Below are 26,994 nucleotides of genomic sequence, written 5' to 3'. Positions count from 1 at the left end.
ATAAATAATTAAATGTGGCACTTTCAAACTAGCTCATGTTTCTCTTTATAGATATTTACTGATATAAAACTTGTCCCTTGTCCTTGTATCTGCAAATAAAATACTCATTCTTTCCTTGTGACTTACAGTTGACAACTAGATAATACATTTTCAATTCCCAAGTAGAAGAGTTGATAAGCAGCATGTTCTGAACAGGTCTCTTCAGAGTCTTCTAATACCAAACCAACCCACTCACGCAGCCGATCAAGCAACCACTCAACATTTACAGATTATCAACTGTTTAGTGATTTGTTATTTTATATGAAAACAGAACAAAGCAGAAGTTTTAAAGAATTAACTTTTATTTTTGCTTAGTTTTATTAAAAAAATAAATATGTCATAAAGCTTTTGTTTCCTTTAGGGAGAAAAAAGGAACAAGTTCCATAAAATCAAACAAGCAAGGATAACATGTCTTAACTTGAAAACGACTGGGGATCACTGGTTTACAAGTTACAATTGAATGAATGACTGCCACAGTTGCCCTTTTCCTCCTGCCAATGGCAGCAAGCAACAGGACCAACGAGGGCAAAATAAATAATTGTGTGGAAGCCCTGATAAGTGCTTGAACAGGCTGATTCACTGAGACATTTGTACAGCTATATCTTGCTTTAAATAACAAAGAAGTTCCTGTAAAGTTTGGGTAAATGAGATAAGCACACACATACAAGGAGAGCTTGGTATCTGAAGGACTTCTATGGTGAGTTAAACTTTCACTTTAGTTATTCAGGTTTTTGCTTTGCTTAGAAGTACTACCTCTGTGAATTGAGGCAACAAGACATTCACCCAACAATGCTCTTGCTGGGCCAGTGGCACAATTTCCAAGTTTGTGTTTCTATTAAAGTAAGTAGTGTAAGGTACAGAGTCAGCCAAGAACTCCAGTGCATCTGGCAAAGCAGGCATAGGCTGGGCTTGCTGTCTTCAATAATTCAACTCAGCAGGTATGGCTAAGAATCTGTTTTGTGCAAAGCACAGTAAGCAACTTTTCCACTTTGAGTGTAGATATTTTCTGCTGTCTAATACCAGAGTGCAGGGGTAGGTCTGGAATCCCCAAAGAAGTACTGTTAACCCTCAACCAACATAGCTGCCCAACTTTGAAACTAAAGTGGGCAACAATGGAAGAGACTGAGTTTTCCATAGCTGAATTTTAACACATGTATCACACTCCACAACTAATTAATGGAAATTTTGCTGGTGACAATGTTTTCAAATGGTTTCTTTATTGTTATTATTTTACTTCCTCTGAACAGATCCTGAATTCTCAGGAAAATTCTGGAGTTTTCTGAGTGGGTGATATATTTCAGTCCTGCCCACAGAATGAAAAATTCTTCTCACTTACATGAACTTATACTACCCCAGAGTGTAACACATAATGCTTTGGATAGGTAATAAGCACAGTAGTACAGTTCCAGTTGGTTTTATCAATGTTAAGTAAACAGAATCCTACCTTTGCTCACAGCCTCTATTTGTCTTCACCAAACTTCTACCAGACCCAAGCAACATTTAATTAGGCTAATCGGTTGTTTTTGTCTCCAAATGCTTCTACTAATATTGCTGCCTATATGTACAAGTGTGAATGAAGAATATGCACTCTCTAGTCATTTCCACACCGAGTACACTAACAATTAGTAAATAATTAAATAATAAGTAGCCATTTAAAAACCCATTGTTTCTTTTAAAAAATTACTTTCTAGCACTTAAAAAATTGGGCCTGAAAAGAATTATATTTCTGTCCAATGCTGTTTCCCACCCAGTCCCACCCAAACCTGCTACAAATGCTGGATTGAGTTCATAGCAAATAACTTAGTAGTACCAAGGTTTTCAAATGGAAACAGTGTTACTGACTTCTTCATATTGGATAACAAAATAAGGGTAACTCTGATCATCATTAAAAATGACAAAAATTTGAGGCTCAAAGAAATTATCCACACAAGAGTCATACAAGTCACTGGTGACACTGCCAGGGTTGACTGGAGGGGGCCTTCTCATGCCATGACTGCCCATTGTGTATCTGCCAGTCAACACTTTGGCCAAAAACATGAAGTGGACTCCTTTGGAGGACTTCTTAGAAAAATTATGAGAGTAGCTTGCCTTCTTTGCAAAATAACTGCCTTGTCCAAACATTGTAGCATGCTTCCCACAGACACGAGGGTCAAAGTTGTGCTTGCAGATTCCATCTACTACATCTTGGGATGTTCCATGAAATAAGTGTCTCTCATTTATTATTCTGTCACGGCCAAACATTTTTCTGTTCATATATTCTTTTTTCCTAATGCAAAAAGTAGACAGGCATTTAGGAGAAGGACATGTAGGTTACAATAATAAACAGAATGCAAATTTTGCTTTATAGTTTCAAGGGTAAAGATATAGTAAACTAGCTATGAAAGCAAAATGCCAAAAGTCATACTCTAATTTGTTATAAATTTTCATAATATTATTTACAGGTGTATTATGATGACTGGATGTATGCCTACATGGGAAAATATGAATCTATTATACTATGCAAGTGTTTACTGTGTTCTATACTTGACAATAGCTATATTAAGAAATCAATGCTCTCTTAAATTTTTCACACCTCCGACTCACCTTTTATATTTCTCCCAAAGAAACTGGTTCTGGACTCTCAATATTTGTAAAATTCTGTACTTAAATTCAGGTACAGTTTTATGAAAAAGATTGTAAATGATTCGATAACTTTTATCCTCTGAAGAAACAGGCACTTGGATGAAGTCCTGAGATGGATGCATATAAACCCATGTTTCAGGGTAAAAGTTTGCTGAAGTTACTCCATCTGGGCAGATGATTTGTGATGAAGTTGCTTCAAGAGGCAGAGAAGAAGCCTGAGTGGGAACCCCACCAAGTGTCCTAAAATGGAGAAGAAACACTAAGTAAAGCAGTCTGAAATCAGTACATCCATGGTTTACAATGCTTTGTATTAGTGTCCAGTTTTATAACTGAACAGCTTAAAGGCTTATTATAGATTAATATGTTATTTATTATATATTAATGTTATCTATTTACTGAAGAAAAACATGAACCTGAGTGTAGTGGTGCTTAGCTATGACACCAGCACTCAGGAGATAGAGGCAAGCAAATAGAACCTCAGATCAGCTTGGGAAATTTTGTCTCACAATAACAACTCGAACAAACAAACAAACAAACAAACAAACAAAAACCCCAAACAAACTAGGGGACTAAACAGGGTAGGTAGGCTCTAGTAATTAAGTGATTACCTGTGATGCTTAATGCTCGTGGTTCAATCTCTAGCACCCTTCTCCCAGCCCACCACCCCCAAACTTAGCTAGTAGATGCCAGAATATTCACCATTCATTCAGTCTTTGAGTTCAGCTTTGCTAACTTTCCAAGATGAATTTAAATAAATAGTAGGTTTGCTTTTTCCTGCTTGGTTCATATATTTACATCATACTTCTCAGCTATTTCAAAACCAGGAAAAGAGAAGAAGCAAATCCTGACCCCGAGACCTAGTTTCAGCACCAGGGCACTGTAACACTCACTCATCAGTACGTGGTGGTCACAAGGAAGGAGCAATGTCTGCCAAGTGGATTAGGAAACTGACATTTTCAAAAGAGCTTTGTGACACAGAGGTTATAGTTGGATATGAACATTCATTTTGTCTCTAAAGAGCATATCCTACCATCACCCTCATTAGTCGCCTACTGAACACGCACTATTTCACACTATGTATTTCACACTATCTCACACACAGTATCACTGTCACAAGAACTCTGTACTATGGCTTGATTATTCCCACTTTTCAAATTTAAAAAAAAAAAGACAGTTCAGAGAAGTTAGTGATCTTGTCCTAGTATAGCAGGATGCATTTTTTAAGCCAGGCCGGTTTCTCTCCAGTTCCACGGCTCACATCTTCTAATAAAATAAGGCCACTGAGTGGTGGAACAAGCTGGTCTGCCTGACTCTCATGACAACTACCACCACTGGTCTTACTACCACACTGCCAATATTCTCTTAAAAGATGGCCAATTAAGACACTAAAGCTATGGAAACACAATTGCCTTCTCTAATCCCTGTCTGCTTCAAGTAGCTGCGCCTTTAATTCAGTGTGCCCCAAAGCCCCTTTGTAAGTCAAAGTTCTGAGTGGATTAAGGACTTAGCAAATCCTCCCACCACCACAATTATCTGAAATTTAGGGGTGCATTTCAAGTAGTTTCTCCAGCCTTTACTACAAAAGATACATCTTTCTTGTCTTGTGGAGCATGAGAGCTTTGGTCATTTCCTTTGGAGACTTGGTACAGGTATATTTTCCTGTTAAAATGGTTACATTCTCCACTGGTGTGTTTTTCAGAAGAGAAGCTCTACTGCTTTAATCAGATTCTCAAAAAGTTTGGCTCTCCTTAAAATGCCATCACTGTTCTGAACAAATTACCAGAAAGTGTTCAACTTTTAGCCCCTCCCTGTAGCCTGCTTTGCAAAGGCAGTTAGTAGCCCACATGATTTCAATAATGGGTTTGACATTTCCAACAAAGGTAAGATTCTTCCCAAGCATTCTACTTAAAATGTATTTGTTATTTACAGTTAGGATACAAAATAATGGGTTTCATTATGATGTTTTATAGATGGTTACTCTTACAGGATTCAGAGTAACACAGGAAATAAAACTAATGGCATTCTGCAAAGACATTCCCACAGTTGTTAGCAGATATAGCACGACCAGCCATCTCACACATCTTCTATCATTACTTCCCTGCCTTGATCAACTGTATCCTCAAATTAGGAGCCACAACAAACCATTCCATATGGTGGGTTTGGTTTTGTTTTTTTCCAGGTGTTTTGTCAAAGCAATGAGAAAAGTAGAAACACACATGTCTATCTTGGTGCTTTGTTTATTCCATTACTCTATTATCCCCTATCCTCCTTTCAGACCCCGTTCCACTTTCATATCTGTCTTACATATGTGTTACTAAATCTAGATCCTACATAAGCAAAAACGTGCAGTAACTGTCTGTGTGAGTCTGGCTTATTTCCTTTCATATGAGCTCCAGGACCATCCATTTCCTTTCAAGTGACTACTATTTTTCTTTGTGGATGAATAAAACCTAATAAATATATAACAGTTTCTCTATCTGTTGGTGGGCACATAGAGATGTTCTTTGACTATTATGACTAGTGTAGCAATAAAGACAAATATGCAGATATTCTAGATTCCATATATGGGTAACATCTATTCCCACACATATATGCTTTCACCAAGCTAACACTCTAATCCTACTAAAACATCTAAGGACATGTATGATAGACTTTTATATTCCAGCTGCCATGTCAAAAAAAAAGTGTATATGTGTATCTCTGCTGTGAGATGTTCTGTATGTCAAGTGTGCTGCTCTGATTGGTTAATAAATGAAACTGATTGGCCAGTAGCCAGGCAGGAAGTACAGGCGGGACAAGCAGAGACCCGAATTGGGGGAAGTGGAAGGCTGGAGAGAGACCTGCCAGCCACTGTCACGACAAGTGAGATAGATGTAAGGTACCGGTAAGCCATGAGCCACGTGGCAAAGTATAGATTAATAGAAATGGGTTAATTTAAGATAGAAGAAGTAGATAACAAGAAGCCTGCCACGGCCATACAGTTTATAAGTAATGTAAGTGTCTGAGTGATTATTTTATATGTGGGTTGTGGGACTGCGGGGGCTTGGTGGCACCTGGAGAGAAGCTCTCCAGCTACATATCTCTATGTGTACATGTATGTTTCAAGCAATGTTACAAATGTACCACTGAGAATGCTGTTTCTATTCAGCTTGTATTATCTCAATAACGTATTACATGCTTTACAATTCTATATTGGCCTTCAAGAACCTCTGAAGAATGCTTTTCCGATTCCAACCTTACTCTCCTTGCCTTCCTTTACCATTTTTGAAATGTTTCCTAAACCAATTTCAGTACTGAAATAAAATTAATTCTATCCCTCTAAGGGAAGAGTCAAAGAAACTAAATTTAGCATTCTTATAACTATGAGACAATTACATGTAATAGATGTCCTTTCAACTTTAAGACATGGCCCCTCAAGCTCCTTATTTTGACTTGTTGCTTATGCTACTTCAGCTCAAGTATTCTAGGAATATTAAAGAATAGGTTCCTTTTTATCAGCATCAGGAAAACTCTTTAAACAACAGAATGTGCTGGAAATTTATAACCCTTACATTTATTGTTTCCTTTGATTCTTTGAATTTAATGATTAAATGTAAAACACAAAACATTCTCTCTCTAGTTAAGATCACAACCTCTGAAATCTGCTTTTTGGAAGCAATGTCCCTTCCTCCTCCTCCCCATTAGGAGGGAATGTCCCACAGCTGTATACCAGAAAGGCAGATAGGATGCTGTTTCTAACATTTCACTCTGGCCAACCCATTCCATGCTTTTCTTCTTGAAACATCTGCCTATTCTCATTGACTTGCTGATCTCTTATTTTAATTCTTTTATTATCACTGTTTCAGACAGCAAGACTCAAACTGAGTTTTTGAACAGAAAAAGCAAACAATTATTTTCATTTTTTGCAAGTCTGCATTATATAAAAATGGCACACTTGTGCTTACATTATTTTTATATTTTATACTTTCAAAATGAATATAAAGTTTTTTAAAAAGGGCATAATACCTTACGTTCTTCTTTTCGCTATTTAAAACCTTCCCCAACAATGTAGCATCTGAATGAGGATTTTTACCCTAAGAGGGGAGCCACATCTTGCTTCTTTTAGCTCAGCATGCCAAGCTGCTGGTCTTACTAATGAGTTCTACTGTCTCACCAGGAGGACAGTATGTTCCTAACTACTGGATGTAGACACTGGCTCCAGCTGTGCTACTAGTAAAATCCCAGCAATAGTGTTTTTTTATTGCTTCTAATAAAAACAACAACAACCGCAACCACCACAACAACAAACAATTTTTAAAAAGCAACTTAGAAGGTAACAATTTTCATTTTCACATAAAGACTTGGAAGAAAACGTAAGCCAATATACTTCTAAAATTGACCTTATTATAAGTTGGCTTTAAATTCTAACTGTTTGAGGAATTCTTGTTATTTTGGATTTTGTGGGCTTGTTTTAAGACTGGGTCTCCCTTGGTTGCCCAGGTTGGCTTCAAACTCAAGGACCTCCTACTTTTACCCACTAAGTGCCAAGATTACAGCCAGAGCCATCATGACCAACTTGACTTGTTTGTAATGGTCCTCTTTCAATTCCAGAGTTAAGTTCATTAAGTGTTTACCATGAATGACTTGAAATAAAAGTAACAGGAATATGAAAACAGCACTTCTATCTTACGGATCAAAATGGACCAACTGATATTTTAGTTCACAGAAACTAAGTAAACATAGTATCACCTTCAAAACCAAATTCTAGTCATGGTACATCTGGGTAGAGGTTATGATTGACCTAGACAAACTTTTTTACACTCACATATGCCCTGGAGTATGTGTAGAGGTCAGAGGACAATTTTGGGAGTCAGTTCTCTCTTTCTACGATTCCAAGAATCATTCGCAGGTTGTCAATCTTGGCAGCAAGTGCCTTCACCCACTGAGCCATCCTAAGCTGACCTTTAAAGGCTACTGTCCTAATGGTTGCTGAGGTACACCGATCTCCTTTTATTGAGAAACTGTATTTTTAGGAACTAGTACAGATAATTTCATTATCACAAGAAGTTGTGCCTTACTTAAGCAAGAAAGAACATAAATTATTCTATTAAAATTCAATCAAGGAAGAAGGAATGGAGAACATCACCTTATAAAACTCACTCATGTCCACTGGCCATTTAACTGGGTGGGAAATAGTCTTGTAATTTGAAAGGATCTCCTTAGAAGACACAAACTCTGCTTCATTCTAAAAATGCTATTTTAGTTGTAGGAAAATGTTAACTGTGCCCTGCTCTTTAGTTCAAAACTTCAATACAAAACTCATGCTTTTAGGGTTGGGTGAACTATAGTTATCTGAACTCAAGTTACTGAAGAATTCAATTTAAAGAATGGACAATTTCATATTCTAGTCATAGTAACCAAGATAATTATCTTAAATTTGGCATCCAGTAGTGCACTTGGAAAGTACAAATGGAAAGTAAAAATGAAGAGTAAAAAACAATTGGCTACTTACTGTAAATATGGGATCAGTATGAAACAAGAGCGGAAAAGGGGTCTCCGTTTTATTTCTCTCCGGAAGAAGGAGTTGTGGAGGATGTAATGGTTGTTCCACATCATAAACCTAACTTCTTTCAGACCTCGAGAGTTTGCTTCTTCAATTAACCGAACAACAGACTATGGAGGAGAAATCAGAAGGTAAATGAAAATCAAATTTATAATCTCTATAAGATATAACAAAAGTAACTGAAAGCAAAGAACAGTTCACTTCACTGCTAACATCAAAGGAATTTCAATAAATACAATAAATCAAACCAATTTCTATATTTAGGATTTCTGTCCCTCAAATATGTAAAATAGAAAGATGTTCCCTGTTCACGAGAGCATGGATATCTTCTGCCTTATGACACATGTGAGGCTCAGTGGTTCGTTCTATTTTCAATCTTAATGATGTCCTAGAGGCTTTCTTGACTTATATTTGTTAAGGAAATTTTCAGAAAGGAATTAAAGGTAACAGTGCCCAAATTTAAAAAACAAACAAACAAAAACCAAAACGAGTTTTAAGCCTAAGAAACCTGAGAGAAAAAGCCCAAGCATAGTCCAAGTATTCTGTTTAAATTTCCCCTTTCCCCATTTGGGAGGCAGACACCAATCAATTCTTAAATGATAAAATCAAATACAGTTCAATAGTGTGTTTAATTGGGATTAAGGTACTGGTCATGTCTTAAAAAACACGTACATACCAAAATTTCTTTTTGTAATTCTACAAATGAAATTAACAAACTGACAAATCATTGAGATAAAAACTTGATCTCTAACATCCAGATTCAGCCTACAAGTAAGACTTTGCAGCTGATGAGTTCTACCTCACACTATGGATGCGCATGAGAAGAGTCCAAAGAGATGATTTGCCTGATCATAGCTTAATAAACATATTCAAGCACTTCTTCCATGGACTCAAGAGTGACTCTTGTTCCATTTTGCTTCTGAAAATGTTAAATTTAACCTGATTCGATTTCTAGAAGCACAGAAGGTAGATAGATCCAAAAGTTGTAGCAACTCTCATCTCATTAAAGTTATTCTGAAGATGGCACCCAGTCTGTAGGACTTCATCTCTATACTGTAAGATCCTGGGAAAGTCCTTCAGTGGCAGTCTATGGAGGGGTTTCAGACTAAGAAAAGAAATACACTTTTAGAAATCTGAAGAGAGAAGTTTTACCTGGACCATAATCAAGACATTTACATCCTTAAGGTGTCTGGTTATGAGAAATTCAGTTCTACTTAGTCACTGTTGGAAAGGAAAAGACCACAGGAAAAAAATTAAAGTACTTGAAAGAAAAAAGAACATGTAAATACCTCAGGATACTCTCTCCATCCAAAGTGGTCTCTACAGAAGAATTTCCAATATGTGTTGTAAATAGCATTTGTACTACTACAGGGTGGTGTACACAGCCTTCGTAGTTGGTCAAATTCAGTTGTTTCAAATACAGTCATGGCATTCAAATCTGCCCAAAAGTCTTGTCCTCTAGAAAGACCCAAGAAAAAAAGACCGGCTAAATAGAAGTACCTAAACATCTTATTGGGCATTAAGAATATCTAATATATCCTGTTGTAGGATTGTCAAAATTTGTTTTACTTGGTATTACAGGTGTTGTGCCACCATACCTGGCTTACATCTTCAATTTGTTGGAGGAGACAAGTCCATTATAAGAATCAAATTCACTTAAATCATTAATTGACAAAGGATGGCCTAAATAAAACATGTTTCCTCTTTAGGGAATCATTAGTTCATGCTGAAACGTCTGAATCATTAACTTTAAGAAACTAGTAAAATGTTCATTATACTCTGCTCTGGTATAATGAATGTTTGCAAGTTTCCCAAGATAGTAATTTTTAAAATGAAATAACATTACAGATATTTGTTACTAAGTTCCTGACTGCTTTTCTTCAGCCTTTCCACTCTCAATGCAAACCTGTAAGTAGTATCCATAAAACAGAGGACACTCCAGATCAAGCAGACCTTAAGATATGAAATCAAGTAGTGGGACAGATTTGCCCTGTTACAAAACAAGATATTGAGAAGGGTATTCATTATAACCTATGTTAGTTAAGTCCAACTCTGCTTTTGGTACGCTTGTTTCAAGGACTGTAAATGAGTACCAAAAAACCCCCTGTAGTCAAATGTTTGAAAATTAAACTGGTTACACAAGTTAAACCATTTACTGTATGTAGCCTTTCCTTACTCCCTGTAATATGCTAAGGATGACACTGTAGTGCTATGGGAAGAATGACAAAGCCTACTTCCAAACCAATGAAGACCCTTTCCCTTTCTCACAAGAATATCTATGAACATCTCTCAATGCACACCACCCTGGCAAATGTCCAGGAAAATCTACTACTCCCTCCATCCTGTCACAACTTATGATCAGATCCTACCCTTTGGGAAACAAAACAAAGAAAAACTAAACTAAAGCCACATATGTAATTGAAGACAGCAAAAACGAGCTAACTTGTAAAATGTTCCTAAAGATTCTCCTGTCCCAAAACAATTTTTTTTTTTCTTGAAAAAAGTATTAACTAGGATTTGGTCTTTAACATTCAACTTAAAGTAAGCATGAAATGGGAATAAAATGTAGTTGAAAATAACATGAATATAGAAGAGAGATTATTAGAGAAGTAGAGGCATAAGGAATAAGGGTAAGGGGACAGATTTTTCTCAAAGTTCATTATGAAATAATGAAACCCATTTATTCAGTGTAATTAGGAATTTTCAAAGGGGCAAATCACATTTGGACACTATTTCATTTAAAATTATTTATAACTAGTAATATTTAATTTAAAAGAAAAATGTTCATAGGAAATTCTAGAAAAAGGAAAAATTAACCCTGAAAATAGAAATTCTTATGCTTAAGTCCAACTTCATACTATGCTGCCTGGAGTGATTTTCATGTCACTGTATGAAGGAGAATCTGATGTTATTTCTAACTGAGGAAAGATAGAACTCTTTCTCTGAGGGACACTTCAAGTTTCTCAACGTATTTCCTATTAACTTCATTTCCTGTAACTGCTTCTCAAGAAGTTAACAAACTGTCATTCCTGCTTTTTGCTGTTTAGATTTTACTGTAGACATCACTTTAGCAATTTCTGTACAAGCCTTCATCACTAAAACTTGATAGACAATGATCTTCATGAGGAAACATCTATAAACATGGCCTTTGCCACACCCTCTATGCATTCTAGTCCTTTGAGCATTATGAAGTTTCTATGACAAACCCTAATTTACTTTCTTTGGATTGATTTATTAAACCACTGTTTTAGCTATATTCCATTTTCAATATGATTTTACAGACCTGACAGAGGTAAAATAACAAATGTGATAAACATTATCTTCTTATAAGATTAATTTTGCTACCTGCTTTTCCTTAAGCAGGGAATGCTTTAAAAATTCAAAGCCAAGAGTTTTTTCTCTCCTACAATCTGTATCACTATACATATGCATAATATGACTACCAAATGCTCAATATCTTCTTTATCAAGCCATTATTTCCTATTACCAGAAAACAGTTACGAGTAATCTATGCATGGTAATAAATGGTGGGCTGAATTAGACAATGCACAAAGAATTAAACAGATGTGATCTCAGTTTTCCAGAATTCCAAAGAAATGGTATACATCTGTCCATATAAATTGATAAGTGGCAAATAATATATTCAAACAGTTGGAATAAATGATAAATATGCAGCATTGCAGGAGAAAAAATGGTTATTGGTGTCCAGGAATGGATAAAGATGGCTAAAAATAAAAAACTTATTAATCCAAGAAGTATGTAAGAGAAAAAATTGTAGGAATTTAAATATTATGAAATATCAACTAGTAAAAGGGCTGTGCAGGAGAACTAGAAAAATGAGCTCTCTATGTGCTTTACTCCTTGATACATAGGAGCAGTTGGAGAAGATCTTCTAAACAGTACATAAGACATGAAGGACATGCATTCCATGTACAGGCAATGGGAGAGCAGAAGTTAATCCAGGACTTTGGAGTACAGAAAATCAAGAGGGAGAAAGCAGACAGGGATGCAGTAATCATAGGACATGTGAAAACTGAACGAGAGAAACAAAGCTATTAAATGAGGGGGGAGGTACCACTATAAAAGCAGAGCACGGCAGTCTCCTGGTAGATGAGAAGCCTGCTCTTATATAAGAGAATTCTTACTGAAAGATAGCCAGAATGAAAGAGAGATGCCCACTATACCGTAGAATTTAGTTATAACCTCATCATTAATCAGAGGGATAAACACATCCTGTGAGCAAGTTTTACTAAAAGAATGAAATTACAAACTATTACATGCTTTGCTAACAAATATACACCACACACACTTGCTCAAAACTCTAGATAGAAAACTAAGTTGAAATTCTGGAAAGGACCCCACTCTCATAATTTAGATTCTTAACAATGGTTAGCTTATGTCACAAACACCTTCACATACTAATTAAGCCAACAGTTCCAGACGTATCTTACCAATGCATGCACCAGTACCCACATGGGCTGAAAGTATGCCCCCCACACCATTTCTTATAGGGGTGTGTGTGTGTGTGTGTGTGTGTGTGTGTGTGTGTGTGTGTGTATTTATATGGGTATTTCAGATACTAAGAAGGAGAGAGAATAGATACCACAATGTGAAAGATAAACAGGCTGAGGTGAGGAACAATCAAAACCAATACAGACACAGGTGTTGAGTAAACCAGAAATGACAGCGCTTCTTGCTCAGATAGTTTTCTCTTCATGCATTATGCATTTGGGAACTCAGTACATGATAGAACAGTTTTGAACAATTTTTGTACTTATAAGGTAATTGAGGGACTGGTGAGATGGCTCTGTGGTAAACGCACTTGCTCCAAGCCTGCCAATCCCAGGATCCATATGGTGGACAGAGAGAACTGACTCCAACATGTGGTCCTCTGACCTACATAACTGTGCCATGATATGTCCCCTTCCCCCGATGCACACACAAAATAAATTCAATGTAATAAAGCATTTGAAGCCATGAAGGAAATAATGGCAGTTAGAAAATGATTTTAAGAAGATACACTGACTGTGTACTGGATTATATATGCTAGGGCAGAACACTGAAAAAGTCAAAATGCCACAGAACATGAGTTTAGAGAGAAGAGCAACCCTTTGTTGTTACAGTGTGAAAAGGGACATAAAAGTGCTCTGAGGATAACTCAAAAGGAATGGCTTGGACAAAGTGTGGTGGTGTACACCTTTAGTTCCAGCACTCAGGAGACAGTACACTGAATTCCAGGCCAACCATGTAGTGAGATCCTTGTCTTTTGAAAAATACCAATCAATGGCCTGCCATTGCTGATAAAGGTATCAGGAGAGGTAACAAGGGCTGTCTCAGAATGTGTGACATGTGAACTTAAGTCACCAAACAGACCACCCCAGGTGACTTAACGTGGAGAAGTTAACTAAGCAGAGCATGAGGGTAGTCCGTGTGGGAGGTCAGAGTGTGTGTATATATGTGGGAGGTGAGTAGAGATAAGACTGGACTGAAGAGATTGGCTGGAGCCAGATAAGAAAGAGCTTTGTATGCTGGGTTAAGGTTAGGGCTTGATCCTATGGCCAGGACGACTTTCAACGAAGCCTGTGGTTGCCTTTTTTAAAGCTTGCTCCAGTAAGATGATTTATTTTTGGTAGAAGATGGAGAAAGAGGAGGAAGAGGAAAGACCGACACTCTTTTGCAAGATATTAGTATATTTATTAATACTTATTACTCTAACAATTACATGAGACCAAATGCTGACAGACTAAGAAGGCAATAAAAGGGGGCTGTCTGAGAGGTTAGGGTTAGGATCAAACTACATAAAGAACAATTACATGTAGCCAGGTGTGGTAGCACACACATGTAATATCAGCACTCAGAAGACTGAGGCAGGAGAACCATCAAGTTTGGGGCCAGTCTGCATTACACTGAAGATGTTCTCAGAGTACAGAATGTGTCCCATGTTTCTAATCTGTGTTCTCAGATAATGATGCCAAAACAAATTATAGGAGGCAGACTTGTACATGGGAAGATGATGTAAATAAAAATTAGAACTCAGACTTCAGCAAAGCAAATTAAGTATAAACTTTTCTGAACATTACTCGGCTCAGTTTTAACGAGATCAGGTAGACTTTGGAACCTTGGCTTTCTGCTTGTTAAAGAGTTAACCAGTTTCTACAAGGATATTATTTACGACCTCAAACATTAGTACTCATCAGCTGAACTAACCAGTCACAATTAGTAAGCCCTCTTATTTTATTACTATCATGTAAAATGAAAATGTCTCCCTAAGCTGAGGGTCATATGATAGAAGGAAAAGATTAAATGCTGCCTGGAGAGTATGCAGGCTCTCCTAGCCTGACAGATGGGAATGTTTGCTGTTGCTGCTGAAGAAATTTCACAGGGACACAAAATATCGCTGGCTTTTGATACGGGGCTTTGATGTTTCCAGAACTCAGTTATGTTGTAGTATCTGCCAGCTTATATACACCTTCAAGACATTACAAGGAGATAAGAACCAAAGACAGGGTGTATAACATACCAACATATTCTGTGAGAACACTACAGTTATTAAAGTTCAGAGAACTATGTACTTTATTCCTTAAACTATGCGGTTAAACTTATATGAAAATAAGTAATATTTCCTTTGCTAAAACTAAGATTTTTCCTTACCTCAAAGTAGACAATAAAAATGTTTGCCATATACATATACTGAAGGCACAAATATTGATTAATTTCAATTTGAGAGAAGGGGATTGAATCCAGGGCCTCATGTGTGCTAGGCAAGCATCCTACCACTCAATTATATCCCTGGCTCTTTTTTTTTTTTTTTATTCTTTGTGACACAGACTAAATTGTCTCGGCTGGCCTTGAACTCGCAGTCCCCCTGCCAGATTACAGACATGTAACACTAGGCCTGGATAATAATTCTTTGAGTCTGAAAGCATTTAAAGAGAGCCCATAGTTTTCTATATTAGAAGCACTATCGCAGTCAATGATCGTATCTTGCTACTGATTATGATTTTTGCTAACACTGTCTCAAATAGTAGGGAGCTCCTGGGGGAGAAAATAAAACATTTATAAATGCTGACATCTCAGGCAACATCTTTCACTATTCACTAGAGGCTAAAATTATAAACAGTTTATATACCTGGGTTCCTTTTGTATTTCAAAGTAGCTATAGTCACACACACATATTCATAAGACAAATTACAGAGTTTATAATATTATCCATATGGATCTCAGTAGCTACAGGGAGATTAAAAACCAAATGTTAGAGCTAGAGATATGGCTCAGCAGTTAACAGCACTGCCATTCTTTTGGAGGACCTGGGTTTGATCTGAGCTTCTACATGATGGTTCATAACCATCTGAAACTCCAGTTCCTGGGGAACCTCTTCTGGCCTCTTTGGCACCACTCATGCACATCATACACATACATACATGCAGGAAAAATAAAATAACAAATCTTTGGTGTTGGTTATGAAATGTGTCTACTTTTACAGAGGTTGACCTATCCAAGGCAGGCTTACTAAGGCTTGGACCACTCAGTAAGGGCATCCCCATTTTAAGATGCAATGCATTTTAAAAAGTGATCATAAAGCAAAACTATGCACATGTGTGCTGCCCCCCTTGGACTTTCCTGAACATGAGAAACACGTCTCAGAATTTCCGAGAAGGCAGGCAGTTATTGTAAGCAGGACATCGCACTTGTCTGTGTGTCAAACATCTTGCCTGATTGACATGTCAGACATTTAGTGTGTGATCTTAAAGTCATTCTAGGAGAGAACACAGTAGAATAGGGGGTGGAGGGTGGGATGGAGATGAAGAGAGGTTGAGATAGGAGAAAGGGAAGGTTAATTAAGTTTCCTAAATGAAAGAATATTCCAAAGAATGTCTAGAATGGAGCAAAATGCAGTATATAGCTTATGCTAAAACAAACAAAACACACTACGATACTAAGATAGCCATTTGAATTCATTTAAATATCTGTTTAAAATCCTAAGGATCCTATATTTGAAGTTCCCACACCTCCTACATTTCCTTCTACTCCCCCACACTAGCACCCATTTCTACCGACGTAACCACTAAAAGCAAATGACGATATCTATACTCAAGGAAAAGAATAAAATATTATAGGCCTTTTTGAAAATTAAAATAAACTGCAGATGAAAGCAAAGAACATAGACAAATTTTCTAATGTGATGTGAATAAGTCTAAAATCTTTTGTAAATAAAAAGTATACTTACAATAACTTACTGCTATCTATTTTGAGCACTAGGATTAAATTTTGCACTCTGAAGATGCCAGAAATATCATACAGCCTTAACTTTGATCCAAGTTCAATCACATGCCCTGAGACTAGAAGAAGGTAACTAGAAGTGAAACATATTTAATTGTGGCCTAATAAGGAAGTGACACTTAATTTCTAAGAGAACAGCTGAGGTAGGAAGCACAGACTGGCTTTTACAAATCATGCTAAAAGTACAGTCATACCGTATATTGCTTTAAACTATGCAGTTAAAGATTATTAAAACAGGTAAATATCCTCTTTGTTGAATAAAGTATTTTAAAAGTCAGAGTTTCAAGGTGATTAATCAAAAATGTGTGCCATATATGCAAGGCACAAACTGATCCAATTTTTAAAAATTTGAAAGTACAAAAGACTAAAATAAATTTATAAAATACTTCTACATAAACAAAATATTTAATAGTATATATACATATAAGATGCATGTAAATGATAAAATCTTTAAATCACTTTAAAAGTCTCAAATTAGAACTCACTTATACATAAACAAGACACTAATTATAAACATTATAGAACGTATTTTAATTAAATCTAGAAAGATACAATGTAGTAATCCAATTTATTTCTAATTTAATATTTCAATTACAAATGGCTCTTAAAAAAAAACGATTACAAATTTTATTTAGCCTTGTCTTTTTTCCTCAGTTACTCCAAATAAACTTAACTGGTAAATAAAATAAATGGAAATAGACTCACTGATGCCTGTTTATATATTTGGCGCTAACCATCTAAAGATAAATAAACAAGTTTTAGCAGCCTAAAGTTTAATGTACACAAACTAATATACAGAAAGTACATTACTGTTAGCTCCTCAAGCCAACGCTTGGGGGAGGGATGAGGAAGTTTTTACAGGAAAGATATCGAGAGACTTAAAAACAAAGACAACTATGAGTTTTTACAAACAGTGATCAACGAAAGTTTTAACCATGATCTTAAATGGTAATTTTTGGAAGAAGAGAAGGCATCTACAAAGTCAAGTTTCTCTGATGAGTTCAATTTTAGGGATTAGTCTAAAAATTTTAAATTAACAAATTAATTGTAGAACATTTCACACAACACTTCTGATATATGATAGTACTGAGATAATCCAAATCCAAATCCAAAAAGTAAACAAGTTTTTTTTTTTTCTTTCATTCTTTACCCAGATTCATGAATGTCTTCTATTTTTTAAATGAAGATGAGTATTAGGAAGTAAGCCCAGTTATTTCTTCTGTGCTTAATTTTTTTTAATGTCTAGAAATAAAAAGCTGTACCAGGTGACAGAAACCAAAACCAACCACAGCAGGAAATGATATAGGGTATTTTGAACTGTTTGCTCTTCTGTCTCCACCCTGATCAGCTGTGGGAGTTGTGACGCCCAGAGCATAAGCAAGACCTGAAAGCACGTGTATACTACTGCAAAGCTCACCCTTGGGTTCCCATTCCTGCCATTCTTTGATGCCTGACTAATCAGTGCTGGTAAAAACTTGGAGCAAAGAACTTACAGCTATTTCAGATGAGAAGAAATAGGGTAAGAATTTCCTAAGATGCAAAAAGGAATCTTCTTTAAAAAAAGAAAAATTCAGCTAATGTGAGAGAAGAACTGTTTCCACGAACATAACACAAACCTTTCTGTAGTTCTCAGAAGCAATTGCACTGAAGCACAGGACTTAAATTTGCATAGAGAATACAAATTTACTAAACTCTCAGAAAACTTAGTCATGAAAGTTTGCAATACACTCTGTACACAGTTTCTTGTGGTACAAATACTGGAATACGAGAGAGACAAGTCCTTACCGTTCCCACTCTTTTAAAAGCTTATCCTTTGCAATAACCACGAAAGGGTTCTTTACTGGTCAAGTGGGTGCTCAACTTAGTCAACAGAATAAAGCAGAGAAAGATTGAAAAGACAGGCATATTTTATCGTGTAGAACAGCAAAGAGGAATGCTTAATTAACTTTCCATGCTTGTCCTAAAAACAGTAACTGGCTAGGTCAGAAAGGAAAAATCCAAAGTTCTTGAACATTTGATAACTAGAAGCTTTTGGATAACATCAACTTCTAAAATTCGCATCTTCTTAATCACAGAATTGATTCTAGTTAAGTTTGTAATATCTTTTGTACAGACTGATAAATCTACAAAATACAAACTGAGATAAGTTTATTTATTTTACATTAAAAAAAACCCTTCATACCATATTTCCAAATCTAGCACTTGAAATTTCAAACTCTTCTTTACAATTTGAGGCTTTCAGTTACTATTTCAGAGGTTGGGCTGGGTGAGGTTTAACCATTGTAGGAAAAAAATATTGGGGTTCTTTATGCAGTGTGACTCCTGGCCCCTGGAAAGCCTGCCTTGTCATAAACAAGCATAAAAATCCTAACTCTAAACCCAGAATCTAACAGAAAGTGGCTCAATCTTTAGCATTCTACTCTCTCTCAAAGATACAAAATCACTCAATTATAAAAGAAACACTGCTTACTTTAAAAATTGAGTTCTTTCAAATTCACCAGTGTCCACTTTGAGCCTGCCTTTCACAAAGCTGTGCCAGAATCAATCATAATGGAACTCAAAGTAAGAGGTTTTTCCCTTTGTAAAGTGATATACACGTGCACTTAGTTTTTCCTCCACAACACAGAGACTGGTAATTACTTAAGGTTGTTGATCTAGGTTAAAAGGACCTGACAACCTAATCTAAATACATTCCAGAACCAACCCCATTAGACAAAGAATGCACAATTTGGTGGTCTCAAATCCGGGGATAAGAAATTAGAGGGCACAGAAAATAGTTACAATTTACAATGGTTGGATTTTAGTAGCAGTCCTCAGTAGTTAAGGTTTATACATGATATAAACTGCTTCTTCATTCTTCAGAAACAGCATTCAAATCTGGATTAAAGGGAGGCTCACAAATCAGAAATACAAAGAATTTATCTTTGCTTTATAGCTGCATGTAAGTCTAGAAATTCTAGTGCAACAGAACAAAATGAAACAGACTTACAGGGGCACAGGAAGAGTTAAAGTATCTCTCATGCCTGAGTTTTTCTTTATACCTTAGTGTTATCAGTATTTCTTTTTAAATATATAATAAAAATGAAAAGCTTTGGATTCAACTGGATAATAAACTATTATTAGATAATAAACTATTATATATATATATATAAATATATATATATATATATATATATAAAAATATATATATATATATAAATTCAATTATATTCAGGAATTGCCAGATAGCCTGATGAGCATTGATTTTGACTGTCTGAATAATTAGAAATCTTTGCTTTTTCCAAGGCTCGTTTTTATTACATCAGGAGAAGCCTGACCCCAACCTGAAGCCAGGAGACAGCTGCTTCAAAAGTAACCTGCTTATTGATGAGAAGTCGGAAACTAAGTGAATGATGGCTACTGATTCCCGTGTTAGCGCTACACAGACCCACTAACTTCTCTGGATTAGTACAGATAGGTGCCAATTAGCTTTATTTCATAGGTAAATAGCAGCATAAAGAGGTAGAAAAAATAAGTCTTTGCATGGCTTTATCATAATAGCACAAGGCACCCATTTGAAAGTCACTTCAAACAAGTTCTTGCTTATGGAGCTCTCTCTTTCTCTACACAGGAATTTTAAAAATAAATCCAAACTCATACAGCTGTGTATATTCAAGAAATACCAAAAAGTCACAAGGCATAGTTAACTTTCAGCTGTTCTTCTCTGTCCAGTGTTATCAATAACACATAATGAGTTAGTTCATACATCATCACAGCTGTGTAGACCAGAACTAATTTGGCTAATTTAACTATTCCAGTCAAGTTCAGTCAGGAGCTTGCTCTAGTTTCAATACTTCACTAAGCCATATAAAACACAATATAAGCATTCTATCGTTACTATACACTTCTCTTTGTCTTCTTACAGAGCTGCTTTGATCTCATCCATCCCTTGGATAGATTTCTGAAAAGGCTCGTAGGAACTATTACCAATAAAAATACACAGCAACCAACATTTTAAGCAAGTAAAATTTTATTACCAATATACTAAACAAACATGCATACTAAACTCTGCACTGCTATGACAGCTCATGCCTATAATCATAGCATTTAGGTTAAGGTAGGAGGACTGCCATGAGTTCATTGCCAGCCTGGGCTACAGAACAAGACCATGTCTCAAAATCAACAACAAAAATACCTTCTCCTTGGGAAAAACTAACCATGGGTTCACCCCTATCCTCATTCAACAAATTGAGAATTAGGAATACTTGTTGGTCATAGTTTCATTAGCAAGTTAGTCCCAAAAACCTAGTTTGTGGTTCCCTTCCTTATTAAGGAGTAGCAGTACCTAAAAGAATGTTCTGACAAGCTACACAGAGAGACCCTGTCTTGAAAAACAAAAAAACAAAACAAAAAAAAAGTAATGTGAAACTCATGGTGATCTTGGTTGCTGAAAAGATTTGCACTGCCTCCAGTTTCAATTATCAACAACAGTATTCCAATTAGCAAGGATCCTTTCAAACTGCTTAGTTCTGCCTCTCAAAATCACCATCTACTAAGATGAGTATCTATACTGTTAGATTATTTTCTTAATAAAAGTACACTTAGTGTTGTGCTCTCAGCTGCATATTTCAAATTTAGAAATTCTTGAAGACATGGTCCATGTACAAAAGAAGTCTAAAAATCAAATGTGGAGTTGGCAATAAATACCTATGAATGCAAGAAAGGAGCATATCACAAGCCTGTTACAATGAATCAAATAGGCATTTATTACCCAAATCTCATGAATGTCTTTTTAGTATATAAGCATCATCTTAACTAAAGAGCTGAAAGGGAACTGTGAACATATCTGGCTCAATTTCCTACCCAATTTCACTCCTGAAAACAAAATAAATATTACATAGCCAATTTTGATTAACTTAGGTGTCAAATCCTCACAGGTGCAAAGAAAAAAAGAATTTTATCTGCATAGTTTGAAACTATGACCTGTCTCTGCTCAAAACTACGAATATCCCTCAAAGTCTACAAAATAATAATATGGTATATATATAAACTACCCAAAACAAGTAGAACAGACAACTGTCATTCATCCACTATTCCTGAACCCCAAGACTGGGTTCAATATGGTCATATACACAGCTGAACACACATTTCCTGGTTATGTGCAATCTGCACAGATAGACCAGCTTTACAGGCCTGACCACAGAGATTAATAGCTTTAGCCAAATAATGTGGTAACCATGTGAACCTGGGCTGCTCCAGCTTGTTTGTGAATCTCTCAGCAAGGCTCAACATGCCGTTATCTGCATCTTGTTGCCAGGAAACACAACATCGCTTTGGAATACAAGGAAAACCAGGTTGCAATGACCACAGGTCAACTCCCCAAAAGCCTAATTTATTAAGAATTATTTATAATCTTATATTTCTTCTTGTAGTTTACTGAGAATTTCATTACTAATTAACAGTTCATATTTCCAGCTATGTTATTACTGCAGGACCACTTACAATGTAGTAGCAGCAATATCAATTATAATAGCAACTCACTCATACCTTTCCTCTCCTAAGTGTCGTATAAACATTAGTTAACATCATTAATACTAATTTGTAAATCAAGCTCCTACTGGAACTACTTTAGAACTGATCCTAGCATGTGCTAAGGGCTCTAAATCTGGCTACTTTTCAGCAAAATCATCTTACAAGATATAAATGCCCACTATGTTTTTGACCTAAGAATTGTTGGACCTTCTGGGACCAAAGGACTGTCTTGTCTTGCTCATGGTAACAGAATGTAATATGTTAGACAATGATTCTGCTAGTTTCTTTCTGACCAAGTCAAACAGAAACTTAATGTACCAAAATGTTCAAGTACTCAATGGACTGGAAATCTGCTTCGTAAGGGGAGTGAGAGGCCCTTGCTCTGAAGTGTCTGCAATCTGGAGATGAAAGGGTGAGAGTGGCTCTGAGAATTCACACACTTTATTACTCTTGACAGCACAACTGGAATTGCTAGCTCAGGAGCAATATAGTTCTTGGACAATACCTTATTAAAATGATTTTTAAGAAATGGGGGCTAGGGTGATGGCTCAGTTCTCTTGCTGAGGACTAAGGTTCAGTTCCTAGCACTCACATGGAGGCTCACAACAATTTCTAACTTCAGTTCCACGGTATCCAATACCCTCTTCAGGCTTCTGCAGGTACCAGGTGCACATATATTTATGCAAGCAAAACACTCATACACATTCAAACACCATCAAAATATTTATATATACATACACATGAACATTCCTCAAAGTCTTCCCATATACACAGATATATGTATATGGGAAGAACTTCTGAATTATTCATATAAAAATTAGTCAAACTAACGAGGGCCACACAAATGCTCCAAATATTATTTCTCCTATTTAAAAAAAAACAGCTACCTAACACATAAAAATTTCAAAACTAGATAAATTAAGTATTCACATTAAGATTCTCGTGGATTTTCTTTTAAAGGCAAGGTGATAACAATTAAAATAGTATTCCATTCACAACACTCAGTGTATATACAACTTTCATTCATATATACACTAAACAGAATGGCATCTAAATTGCTCAAATCATAGAGACTACGCTACTCAAACATCATGAAAAATCAGAATAGCATAAAAGTCATAAAAGGAAAAACTTGGCACACTACTGAAACCACCATGCCAAACTTTCAGCTTCTTTTTCTTTAGAACATTAGCAATTTTTAAGTTATTATAATACATACCCATACTTCATTTTCATTCTATCATTTTCTGGGTTACAATAAAATCTTTCCAAGTGCTCCTGTGAATCATTGGAAACACTCTGCCACTTCTGAGTGGTTGTCCTTTTGATCTGCCAGTGATAGGGCAGTATGGTGTGATGTTTCAAACAGTCCCTGCCATAAATGCAAGTGCCTTGCAGAAAGTCCATACAAATTTCAATTCCATTCTCTTGGTGAGTATGGTACTGTAGCTGGTTTACCAGCTCAAACACAAGGTCAAGGGATGCTTCCTCACTTTTGTCTTGGAAGAGCTCAGTATTCAACTTATCACTGGTATCCAAAATGTATTGGATTGTAAAACTATTGTCTTGGAAAGCTCCTGGAACATAATCCATAACTTTATCTATGCAGTCAGGACTGGTAGGAACATCACCTGCAATAGGATGCAGAAGGTCAGTTTGGAAGGGTACTGTTGTAGAATCTGGCACTGTCCCACTGATGGTTTCTGGTGGAAAACTGGGATCCTGGATTGGAACCACCTGTTCTGGAGCATCAGTAGAAGGATGAGCTTCTGGTAATTGGCCCTCAACATTTGTCCCATCAGAAATCAGGACAGACATGCTGTTTTCTGTTGGTGAACACGAGGGGTTGATTTCCAGGGGTTTTTTCACCATTCGTTCATGTAAGCTGCTCTCATCTGCATTTTGGTCTCTAGCTCTAAAAACTCCATCAAGTGAGCCAGCTTCTAGCAACGTATTTAATATTGGCCTCAAAGACCTCAGGGTTCCAGTTCCCAATCTCTTCTGATCCTGTTTTTTCTTAAAACAAGTTTTCAATGGTGTGATCTTCTCCGAGATTCTCATTTGGCATGAAAAGTCATCAGGAGGAGAGGGAGGCTGTACTACACAGTCTGGCTCAGGTTCAGTGGTTTCCATTTCCATGATGTGGATTAGCTCCAATTGCACCTCGGTAAGTATAAATCCTACCAGGAAAGGAAGAAAGATGATCATTTGAAAACTGACAACTGATCCCATTCATTCATTAAAACATTTTAAGTATCTGTAATCACTGCTTGCGTTATATTTAGCTCTTATAGGTTATAGGTCAATTTTCATTTTTATTGAGCCTTGAAGACTCCAAAGCTATGCTAAAACCTGAACTAGATAATGGTAGGTGAGAATGTATCTTTCAATAGGTAGGGACCATTTATTCATGGGCTTACTATATTTAACAGGCTGTGATTCTACTGGGGTATAAATTTTTACTGTGAGGTAGAAATAACTGTCTTTTCTAGATGATGAAGCAGGGAAACCACATCTCCACTTAGCTTTGTGGTTGCCTTCACAGTTGTTTATGATCTGTCTCATGAGTTTGCAAAAACTTAAGTTTCTTGGGAGGGAAGTTCATCAAAAGGATAAACTTTAAAAGTTAAAAAGTGGAAGAACTGGGTGGGGAAGGGAGTGTGTAAGAACAGACACAGGAGCTTTCAACTGAATTGGGATATCAGAGAAAGCCAGGAGCCTGCCAGCATATTAATATTCTGAAAACTCCAGCGTTTAACTCCCAAATGTTAAAGATCTACTTTTACAATTAACAAAAACATTACCAAAACTGAAGGAATATCAGGACATGCTCAAATTCAACAGTCACTATACTGCATGTTAGAAGCCAAATACAACACGATTTCATACAAAGGATCGTCTAGTACTTGTCTTTAGAAGTTACACATACCTATTTTTAAAAAATCAAATGAAAACCAAAAATACAAATATAAAACATCAAATTTCAGAATCTGAATGAACTACTGAGAGAAACTAAGAAATTTCCTTGCAAGAACCAGCCCCTTTAAAACGAGTGAGATTTCCAGGTATTTTACTGAGATTGTGCCAGATGAGAAGGAACAGTGATGAACAATTAATGGTCTTTTTCCCCTTGTCCAATAGACTGAAAGAGCTCTTTGATGCAAGGACCTATGATTTAATAATCAAGTATGCATCTTAGGGGACCAGTACAGTACCTAGCATAGTGCACTACTGAGGATGTCCATAAATATTTAGTGGCTGAATTACTGAAGAATAAGCACACATTAGATGCTTTTGCTCTTGGTTGAAGGTCAAAACCAAAAATGATAAAACTGTGTGCTTTTAAAAATGAATATAAAAATCCAGGATTTATAAGTCTATGTATAAAAAGTGCTTACTAATCAAAACTCGGAAAAATACAAGGCATGGAACAAAGTGTCAGGCTACATACAGAAGAGATTTAAAAAGAGAGTTCAGTATGAGCTGGCTGGCATTGTTAGAGAAAGCTTCACGAAGGAGGGATCTGACATGAGACATAAATAACTGGAAAGCAGCCAAGCCAGGCGTTATTATTCATCATTCGGTGCTCTTGCCTCAAGGCTCAATTGGCACAGATTGTGGTATTCCGTCTCCGTATCAAACCGGCCTGTGCCTTCCCCCCACGCACGAACATTATCCACTCCTATCACACCAACCCAGGCTAAACACTAAAGCCAATCTTATTTATACGTGCAGACACACACACACACACACACACACACACACACACACACACTCGCACGTACGCACGCACACAACTTTTCCTCTAAACTGCCCTTCACCAAACTCGGAAACAGAACTGGGAAGCAGAGGAGTGAAGTGCGGAAGCCACCAGTTCCTCAATTAGTTTGCATAACAGAAAAATAAAGACTGGAGAAGGATGTTTCCTCCGGTCGCCCGCAGCAGGCAACCCAATCGCGCCACCCTTCACCTCGTGACGCCTGGGTCGTCTGGCACTCCCGGCTGATCACACCTTCCATGGAAACCGCCCGCCCCAAACAGCCAGCCGTGGAGACACCCGGGCGCCGAGTCCGGGTCCGAGCGACGCCTCCTGCCGGCCGCGCCAGTCGGCGCAGCCACCACCGTCCGCCGCGCCCGTTCCACCCGGCTCCGCACTTTCGGGGGGTGTGGGTGGGCATCCCCGCCCTCACCTTGTCCTCAGGAACCCGGGCTGCCCCTCACTCACCGTCCACTCTCCTAAAGGACCCGACCTCCCACCTCCCCGAAGCCACTCACTGCGAGTCAGCCCTGCCACCCTCCGAGGACCGTCCCGCGAGTCCCCGGGGCTGCGGGGCCGAGCCCCAGCTGGCGATGCCCGGGTGGCGGGGAAGAGGAAGGGGACCCGTGCGCACTCAAAGTTAACAACACCAACACAGGCTGCAAACTTCTGGGCTGCAGCCCGGAACGCGCGCCGGCCGGAACTCTCCCGCAGCGCCGAGCCCTCCCGCAGGGGCTGCCCCGCTTGCTGCTCGCCCATCCCCGAGGGGCATCGCTGGCGGCCCCGCAGCCCTCCCTCCGGCGCCGGTCCATCTATACACCAGCCCAGCTCCCGGCGACCGGCGCCTGACCCGATCCCACCCCGCCACCAACGGACAAGAGCGCATTCAGCTCGCACAGGCAGTCTCCGGACCCGCCGCTGTCCTGCCGGGGGAATCGGGGTGGCCGTGCCGGCGCCAGCCATCCCGCTTGGGGGGGTCCCTCCACCGCTCGCAGCCCACCCCGAGCCCTTGTACCTCTGGCGCGATGCCCTTAGAACGGACCACAGGCTCGGATCGGCAGGCCGGGTCTGCGCCAGCGGTGTGAGCCGAGGGCGGGTGCCGGGATCTAGGGGTCGTGGGCGGCTGAGGCGGCGAGCCGCGGGCTGGCCATTCCGCGGACTAGGGCGCAGAGAGCCGCAACAGCGCTCCCGGGCTCCGGCTGGCTCGCCTGTCAGCTCCAGCTCTGCTTTAAGTGGCTTCCGG

At 37.9% G+C, this 26,994-nt stretch overlaps 1 protein-coding gene across 1 annotated transcript; it reads right to left on the bottom strand.

Moving 5' to 3' along the window:
- Positions 1–21: 21 nt before the first annotated feature.
- LOC118585994 (TCDD inducible poly(ADP-ribose) polymerase) lies at positions 22–26,994 on the bottom strand. Its single transcript, XM_036191044.1, has 6 exons — positions 26,767–26,994; positions 23,214–24,174; positions 9,493–9,661; positions 8,153–8,313; positions 2,623–2,901; positions 22–2,305 (listed from the first exon to the last, which is right to left on the bottom strand). The coding sequence occupies exons 2-6, from the start codon at positions 24,131–24,133 to the stop codon at positions 1,858–1,860; spliced, it is 1,977 nt and encodes a 658-aa protein (XP_036046937.1). The 5' UTR covers positions 24,134–24,174; positions 26,767–26,994; the 3' UTR covers positions 22–1,857.

This window comes from Onychomys torridus, chromosome 6 (genome assembly GCF_903995425.1).
Source record: "Onychomys torridus chromosome 6, mOncTor1.1, whole genome shotgun sequence".
NCBI classification, from domain to species: domain Eukaryota; kingdom Metazoa; phylum Chordata; class Mammalia; order Rodentia; family Cricetidae; genus Onychomys; species Onychomys torridus.
Note: the sequence above shows the minus strand (reverse complement) of the source record. Positions and strands in the feature narration are given on the sequence as shown.